A 9,739-nucleotide genomic window follows, 5' to 3' on the forward strand; every position below is an offset into this window, starting at 1 on the left:
AAGATTGTCACTATATTTTAGAAAATTGAATATTTCCTAATATTCTACATAATCACAAAGATTATACAAAATAATGCAAGAAATCAAAGAGATATTATTCTAAGATATTCTAAAATATTCTAAATAATTCTAATATTCTAATAATAATTGATAAATATAAAGTTAAAATTGAATTTTTTTTATAAGTTAGAACTGCTTATAATTAATCACTTTAAGATCTAAATCGATTTTTTTAGATCAAAATTGATATTTTTTATAACAAAGAAGTCATGAACTCTTGGTCATTTCCAATAGTATTCACTGAATCAATTGGCAAACATAATTTGAAATTGACACTTCCTCCACCTTGACATCCAGGGTAAACAAACATTACACCTACAACTTTATTTCCAAGTCGATTATAAATAGAATATTATTGAGGGAAGAGCAATACATCTATTATTGATCAATAATTAAAGAGTACAAATACTCTTACTCTTATTTCCAATTATTCCATTAGAACCATTATATTGCATCGAATAAGAGTACGTGTAATAGACAATGTTTTAACACTATTATTGATAGTGTTATACCTTTTATTTGTTGTTTGAAATTCAACCCTAGAATATTAGCATTATATTACCTCCATTCTAAAGTTGTAAAAAAATCATATTTTGGTAGAAATTGATTAGTTTAACCTTAAGATTGATCAGTTTCAAATCAAAATTGAAAAATTTTATTTAAGGTTTACTTTAAATTGAAATTGATACATTTGAGGTCAAAATTGATACATTTAAAGTCAAAATTAATAAATATCCAAGAAATAAAAAAAGTGAGGGAGACGTCTGAAGTTTTTACACGCCGAATTGGACCAATCCAAATTGACAGCCGTCTCATCTAAATTTTTTTGTTATTATTATTATTACCAAAACTTGTATCAGAATGTTCCAAGTATAGAATCCAACCTGACTCAAAACCTTCTACTATACTCTGAAGAAGGTGCGTGCTAATACTACATTCATCATTTTCTTTTAGTGAAAACGATCGCCAAATACTTACGATGTTAAGAACAAACAACAATGAGCAAAATTAAGTTTGACAAAGTAACAAACAAGGACACAAAGATTTAAGGAGGTTCACCCAATGATGGCTACGTCCTCCGTGGTGTGTAGTTTATGTTTATATTATATCAAATGAATACAAACAACACTTCAATATGAAGAATTACAATTGAGATAGAGATAACAACAATAGGCTATGTGTTTGGCTTAAGGGTTGTGTTTGATGTGTTTTGCATACTTGAAGTGTGGGTATGAGAGCCCTATTTATAGTGCTAGGTACTTGAAGATGAATGGCTCACATAAATACATAGTTAATTTAGGGTAATGAATACTATGAAATAACTCTAAGAACTTGAAAAGGCATTATCTCAAGAGTCACACACATGAGACTCTTCACCTTAATCTTCATTAACACCAATAATTCCCATGAATACTCTTCACCTTATTACACCCTTTTGGATTCCACAACTCAAGAGTCACACACATGAATTCAACCCTTTAATGTGCACTCAAGTCACACATTAGTATAGTATCATTTATAATCACATTAGTATACTACCATTCATAACAATCTCCACCTTGACTTGAGTTCACCCAAGTCACAACATTCATCAATCCACTTCATATTCAAAAAACATACACACCTCAAAATGCCCAAGAGGGCATTATCTCAAGCAAGGAGCTAAACCTACCAAGTCAACACATAACTCAAACTTGGTAGTAGGTAATGACTTTGTCATCATGTCGGCCGGATTTTCCGATATGTCAATCTTCTTCAATAACACCCTTTTGTGCTCAACTTCATCCCGGATAAAGTTATACTTAATGTCAATGTGCTTGGACCTTCTATGAAATGTGTTTTGATTCTTAGCCAAATGAATTGCACTTTGACTATCACAATGCACACTTACCTCACACACTTTGTTGCACATTTCACCAACAAGACCTTTAAGCCATTTTGCTTCCTTGAATGACTCGGCCACGGCTATGTACTCCACTTCGGTTGTAGAAAGAGCAACCACATCTTGCAAAGATGATTGCCAACTAATCGCCGAACCACCCAAAGTAAACACGAACCCACTTGTGGACTTTCTATTATCTTGATCACCACCATAATCCGAGTCACAAAACCCGGTTAGCTCACTTGAATTTTTCCCATACATGAGACAAACATTTGAAGTATCTTTCAAATACCTCAATAGCCATTTTAGTGCCTCCCAATGTCCCTTACCCGGATTAGACATATATCTACTCACCAAACTCACCGCATGAGCAATGTCGGGCCTAGAGCATACCATAGCATACATAACGCTACCAACGGCACTAGTGTATGGAATTCTTACCATTTGCTCTTCTTCCTCTTTTGTTTGTGGACACAAATTCTTGGACAATTTGAAATGAGAAGCAAGAGGAGTAGACACACCTTTAGCATCATCCATGGAGAAACGTTGAACAACTTTCTCAATGTACTTCCTTTGACTAAGGTATAAGACACCCTTAGCCCGATCTCTCAAAATCTCCATCCCAAGAATCTTCTTGGCTTCACCAAGATCTTTCATATCAAATTCACTTGAAAGCAACTCTTTCAAGTCCTCCACCTTAAGCAAAGAGCTACATGCTACTAGAATATCATCAACATATAAGAGCAAATATAGTAAAGAACCATCTTCAAATTTCTTAAGATAAACACAGCTATCATAAGAACTTCTAACAAAATCATGTGAAATCATAAAGGAATCAAACCTTTTGTACCATTGCCTTGGAGATTGCTTCAACCCATACAATGACCTCTTCAATCTACACACATGATTCTCCTTACCGGCTACCTCAAAACCTTCCGGTTGCTTCATAAAGATTTCTTCTTCAAGCTCACCGTGAAGAAAAGCCGTCTTTACATCCAATTGATGTAACTCCCAATCCTCCATCGCCACCAAAGCAAGCAATGCCCTAATAGAAGAGTGTTTCACGACCGGAGAGAAAACTTCGTGAAAATCAATACCCTCAATTTGAGAGTATCCCTTTGCAACAACCCTTGCTTTGTAGATGGGAGGAATATCACTAGAAGGACCCTCCTTCCTCTTGAATATCCACTTGCACCCCACAATCTTCTTTTTCTTTGGTGCAACAACGATATCCCAAGTTCCATTCTTCGCAAGAGATTCCATCTCTTGTTTCATAGCAATCAACCACTTGCTTGAGTCATTTGAGGCCATAGCCTCCTTGTACGTACTTGGTTCATTTAACCCTTCGACTTCGCTAGCAATGTTGAGAGCATAAACAACATAATCACACTCTTCAATGTACCTCCTTGGAGCCACGATCTTCCTTCTTTGCCTAGTTGTGGACAAAGGAGGAGACCTTTGTTGAACATCATCATTTTTCTCATTATCAACATTGGAGGATTCAACCTCCACTTGTGCTTCATTATCATCATTATTAAAAGGTTTTTCAACATTAGATACAAGCATGCTATCTTCATCAAAAACAACATCTCTAGAAACAATAATTTTCTTTGAATCATTACACCATACCATATACCCCTTTATACCCACTCCATATCCCACAAAAATTCCTTTTCTAGCTCTAGGTTCTAACTTACCATCATTTACATGAATATAAGCTGGACAACCAAAGATTCTAAGACTAGAATAGTTTACCGGAGTGTTGTACCATACCTCTTGTGGCGACTTGAACTTCAAGGCGGTATGAGGTGAACGGTTGATCAAATAACATGCCGTAGCCACCGCTTCGGCCCAAAATTCTTTCCCCAAATTTGCTTGATTTAGCATGCATCTTGCCCTTTCCAATAACGTTTTATTCATCCTCTCCGCAACACCATTTTGTTGAGGACGACCTGCACAAGTTCTATGTCTAACAATACCTTCATTAGAACAATAATTGAGAAACTTGCTATCAACAAATTCAAGACCATTGTCGGTTCTCAAGGTCTTGATGCTCCTACCGGCTTTCTTTTCAATCATCTTCTTCCATTCCAAGAAGACATCAAAAACTTCATATTTATGTTTTATAAAGTAACACCAAACTTTTCTAGAGTAATCATCAATAAAGGTCAACATGTAGCTACAACCACTAAGGGAGGGCGTTCGTGAAGGCCCCCACAAGTCGGAATGGACATAATCTAATATCCCCTTAGTGTTGTGGATGGCGGGTTTAAAACTAACTCTCTTGTGTTTCCCATAAACACAATGTTCACAAAAACCAAGGTTCCCAAAATTTTTTCCATCAAATAAACCTTGTTTAGAGAGTTCAAACATACCTCTTTCGCTCATGTGACCAAGCCTCAAGTGCCAAAGTTTGGTGTCACGATCGGACATTGTGCTTGTGGATACATTCGCCGAGCCAAGAATGGTTGAACCTTGAAGAGCATACAAACTCCCATTCAACCTCCCCTTCATCACCACTAGTGAACCCTTGGCTACCTTTATAACTCCACCTTCACAAGTGATTCTACACCCGATCTTATCAAGAGTACCCAAAGATAAAAGATTCTTTTTCAAGCCCGGGACATACCTTACATCGGTTAAGGTCCTCACAATCCCATCAAACATTTTAATTTTAATGCTCCCAATCCCAACAACCTTACATGTGGTGTTGTTTCCCATGGTAACATTTCCCCCATCAACACTTTCAAATGTATGGAAGAAAGTTTTGTTGGGAGTCATGTGGAATGTGCACCCCGAATCAAGAATCCATTCATTATTACCTTTGTACTCATGAGTGGCAACAAGAACATCGCCATCATCACTATCATTCATATAACTAGCATTGGCATTGCTAGTTCCTTCCCTTGCCTCTTCTTCTAGCTTTCTCTTAAGCTTCCAACAATCCTTCTTGATGTGGCCCTTAAGCTTGCAATAGTTACAAGTCTTATTTTTGTTTGGCCTTACGGACTTGGACCTTCCTTTACCCTTGTTTCCACTCCCACTAGTGGAACCTTTCTCTTGTGACCTCCCTCTTACAAACAAACCGTCACTAGCATTGCTTGGTGACTTTTGTGACAATTGTGTATCAATGAGATCCCTTTGAGTCAAGGCATTCTTCACATCATCACTACTCAAATTATCTCTACCATAAAGTAGAGTTTCTCTAAAATTTTTATAAGAAGGGGGTAAAGAACATAAAAGATAAATTGCCAAGTCTTCATCATCAAGCTTAACATCAATGTTTTGTAAATCCATAACAATGGAACAAAACTCATCCAAGTGAGGTTTTAAAAGTTTACCTTCCTCCAAGTGTAAGTCGTAGAGTCTACTCTTCAAAAGTAGCCTATTGGTAACACTCTTGGCCATGTAGAGTGATTCCAATTTCTCCCATATACTCTTGGTTGTTGTTTCTTTAACAACCTCTCTTAGAACTTCATTGCATAAGCATAATTGGATTGCCGATAACGCCTTTGTGTCTATCTCTTCCCATCTCGATGCGGACATTCCTTCCGGCATCTTCTCTACACCATCAATCGCCTTGTGCACACCATTTTGAATCAAAATGGCTCTCATTTTGACTTGCCATAAGCCAAAGTTTACATTCCTATCAAACTTCTCAATATCAAGCTTCATTGTAGTCATGATTTTCAAGTAATAATTTCTTAAAACACCGCAAAATAACCTTGGCTCTGATACCAATTGAAAACGATCGCCAAATACTTACGATGTTAAGAACAAACAACAATGAGCAAAATTAAGTTTGACAAAGTAACAAACAAGGACACAAAGATTTAAGGAGGTTCACCCAATGATGGCTACGTCCTCCGTGGTGTGTAGTTTATGTTTATATTATATCAAATGAATACAAACAACACTTCAATATGAAGAATTACAATTGAGATAGAGATAACAACAATAGGCTATGTGTTTGGCTTAAGGGTTGTGTTTGATGTGTTTTGCATACTTGAAGTGTGGGTATGAGAGCCCTATTTATAGTGCTAGGTACTTGAAGATGAATGGCTCACATAAATACATAGTTAATTTAGGGTAATGAATACTATGAAATAACTCTAAGAACTTGAAAAGGCATTATCTCAAGAGTCACACACATGAGACTCTTCACCTTAATCTTCATTAACACCAATAATTCCCATGAATACTCTTCACCTTATTACACCCTTTTGGATTCCACAACTCAAGAGTCACACACATGAATTCAACCCTTTAATGTGCACTCAAGTCACACATTAGTATAGTATCATTTATAATCACATTAGTATACTACCATTCATAACATTTAGATTAGATTTTCTCATCATTAATTCGTTTGTTATTTTAACTAACTAATAACAAATGACTTGAACATACAAAATCATAAAGTATATAACACAATCATAAATATCATAATAATGATAATGAAGAGGATCTTGCCATGATATTATATTAAGCTTTTTTACATAATATATTATCGAGACGAGAAAGAAGATGGTGATAATTTATTTGGGAGTTAGTATGAAAATTTATTTGGGATAGTGGTTGATCAAAATGGTTTTACATGGTGATGATGCGTCATAGATGATCAATCCATTTAATTTAGAAGATTAAGCTTGATCATCGTTTGGTCCAGATGCTTATTTTTCCTAATATTTTAGCGTGACACTCATTTCTATAAATAGTTTAAAAATTAAGCTTAAAAAAGTTCAACAAAACGATCTAAATTAAATGCATTCATATATTATACTTAGAAGATTATGATTCGATCTTAATTCGACAATATATATTAAATTATATTCATATTAAAAAGTAATGCATTTAGCAATGTTATATTGTGAATGTTGACAAATTTATTAATTTTTCACCGCAAAAACACTCATATCCAATTAAATATTTTAAAGACTTGTTTGGTAGTTGATATAATTTGAAAGAAATGTATTATGTAATTCCCATGATGATAGAAGTACGATAATAAAACTTTTTTGATTCACAATTTCCCATTATTATCTAATGACACATTTTTAAATAGTAAAATATTGAAATAAATTTTCTCAGGAAAATAAGATGATTAACATAACCATTAAATCTACATGCAAGTTAAGGATTGAGTGTTGTCTTAGTTGAAAAAAAAAATTTCCGATAAAAATTTTGCGTTAAATTTTAACCTAATCCTTCCCTTCCATACGCCTACCCTAATTTAAAAAACTACATACAAGTCAATATGTAAGGGCCCATAATATAATCGGAAGCAATAAGCGTCAAGAACAGAATTATGAGATTGGAAATCTACACATATTCCATTAGTAAAGCATTGCCATGTGTTGCTACATTTAGGAGAAATATTAATGAATAAATATAGTTGAGCAATACATGTTGAAGCAGAGCTAGATCGATCACTTACTAATGCTTAGCGAATTATAGTAATGAACATCCTTGATTTCACCCAAAGGCCATATAATAATCCCACTATTGCAGAATCTGTGTCCACTTTAACACATTCAGAATTAGATACATGCCTATTCGTGATTTAGAAGAGTCAATGTCTTTGTAATTTAGATGAAAACTAAATGGCATGTAATTTATGATCAAATTATTAATTATCTTGTAATTAAGTTAAAATGGTTTAAAAGTTAATAGACAACAGTATTGGGTGATATTGTAGATAATTCACACATAGTAAAATATTATATTCAAATGTAAACACATGTGATTACATAAATTGGAAGCAAGTAGGGAAATACAAACATTAAAGATGTAGCAAAAGTTTTGCTATGGAATGATGCTTGAAAAGTAAATAATTAATAAAAGAAATGGAATTGAATAAACACTTGATTGTTTGTACTCTTTAGTGTTTTGTTGGTGAGTTTTTGGTAATGTGACTTGCTTCTTCAGATTTTTTACCAATAATGCCTCCTCCAATACCTCCACCAATGCCCTTCCATATTCCACCGCTAATTCCACCACCAACACCTTTCCAAATTCCTCCGCCAACTCCAATGCCTTTACCTATGCCACCTCCGATGCCTCCACCGACTCCTTTCCAAATACCTCCGCCTATTCCACTACCGCCTCCAATGCCTCCACCAATACCTTTCCAAATACCTCCACCTATTCCACTACCACTTCCAATACCGCCACCAACACCCTTCCAAATACCACCTCCAATTCCTTTGCCGATGCCACCTCCAATTCCGCCACCAACTCCCTTCCAAATACCCCCACCAACTCCACCAACAATTCCCCCACCAATTCCTTTTCCAATGCCTCCTCCTATTCCACTTCCTACACCACCACCACTACCAATGTGTCCCCCATAAGCACCACCACTTCCTCCACCCACTCCTCCTCCAATTCCTTTTCCAATGCCTCCCCCAACTCCTCCACCGACACCACCTCCAATTCCTTTTCCAATACCTCCTCCAATGCCTTTTCCAATTCCTCCACCAACTCCTCCGACGATACCACCACCAATGGCCCCACCTACGCCTCCTCCAACACCACCCCCGATTCCTCCACCAACTACTCCTCCAACACCTCCTCCAATTCCTTTACCAATTCCTCCACCTGCACTTCCTCCTACGCTTCCATAATGATGTTTGTTCCCACCATGGTGCTTGTGACTTCCACTGTGATAGCTTCCATGTCCTCCTCCACCACCACCTCCATAGTACCCTCCTTTTCCATGTCCACCTCCAACACCACCACCAACACCCCCTCCTACACCACCGCCAACACCCGCTCCTACACCACCTCCTTTTCCATGTCCACCTCCAACACCACCGCCAACACCCCCTCCTACACCACCGCCAACACCCCCTCCTACACCACCTCCATAGTACCCTCCTTTTCCATGTCCACCTCCAACACCACCACCAACACCCCCACCGACTCCGCCACCAACACCACCCCCTACACCACCTCCAACTCCACCACCAGAACCACCACCACTACCTCCTCCTCCCTCGGAACCACCTCCTTTTCCATAACAATCCGGTTTTTTCACACCAGGGTGGACATACCCAACCCCATATCCAATTCCTTTCCCAATACCAAAAGATTTTCCAAAACCCCACCCCTTTTTCCATCCAACAACACCACCACTTACTCCACCACCCCAAAAAGTCTCGGGTTTTTTCACATTTCCTTGTACTCCTTCCTTTTTAGTTATATCCCTAGCCTCAACACATAAAGAAACTGCCAGTACAATGACAACTAGCCAAAACACTGCACTAATTATATTCCTAGCCATAACTCCAAAATTTCTGTAAAACTCTTATAATATGCATATTACTCCCTCCACTACATGAATATATAGTGTCATACATGGAGAAATTAATGATGCGGTCCATTAAAGTAGTTGAATGGTATTGTTAATTATTGCTACAAAAACTATTTTTCTCCTATATTTAATTTATAATCAACATAAATAAATTTTAGGTAGAAATAAATAAAATAAAGCAAAAATAAATAGTAGGTTGAAAATATAAATGATAATGTGAATAGTATAATAGATGAAGAGGTAGATAGTTAGTATGAGATGTAAAGGTTTACAACCACGTACACTAAATTACATAGACAAATATCTACATGCATGAATATCTACGTGATGTTTAGTTGTTGCATGCATTGATTACTGCATTGAAGGTTGAGTGTGAATGTCACTTTCTTCTCTGTAATTAACAGACTGGCAACTCGCAACTAACTCCAATTCGGACGGTTGATGAAACTGCAACTAACTCACTGTCGGTACATCTTGTACTG

General features: G+C 36.6%; 1 protein-coding gene across 1 annotated transcript; it reads right to left on the reverse strand.

Moving 5' to 3' along the window:
- Positions 1–7,823: 7,823 nt before the first annotated feature.
- On the reverse strand, positions 7,824–9,227 carry LOC130815585 (glycine-rich cell wall structural protein-like). The gene has a single exon (XM_057682074.1). It carries the CDS (start codon positions 9,225–9,227, stop codon positions 7,824–7,826), a length of 1,404 nt encoding a protein of 467 aa, XP_057538057.1.
- Between the last annotated feature and the right edge of the window lie 512 nt (positions 9,228–9,739).

Source organism: Amaranthus tricolor, chromosome 6, assembly GCF_026212465.1.
Source record: "Amaranthus tricolor cultivar Red isolate AtriRed21 chromosome 6, ASM2621246v1, whole genome shotgun sequence".
Taxonomy (NCBI): Eukaryota; Viridiplantae; Streptophyta; class Magnoliopsida; order Caryophyllales; family Amaranthaceae; genus Amaranthus; species Amaranthus tricolor.

Excerpts from the sequence above, each read along its gene's own strand:
- LOC130815585 (XM_057682074.1), bottom strand. The coding sequence starts at position 9,227 with ATGGCTAGGAATATAATTAGTGCAGTGTTTTGGCTAGTTGTCATTGTA.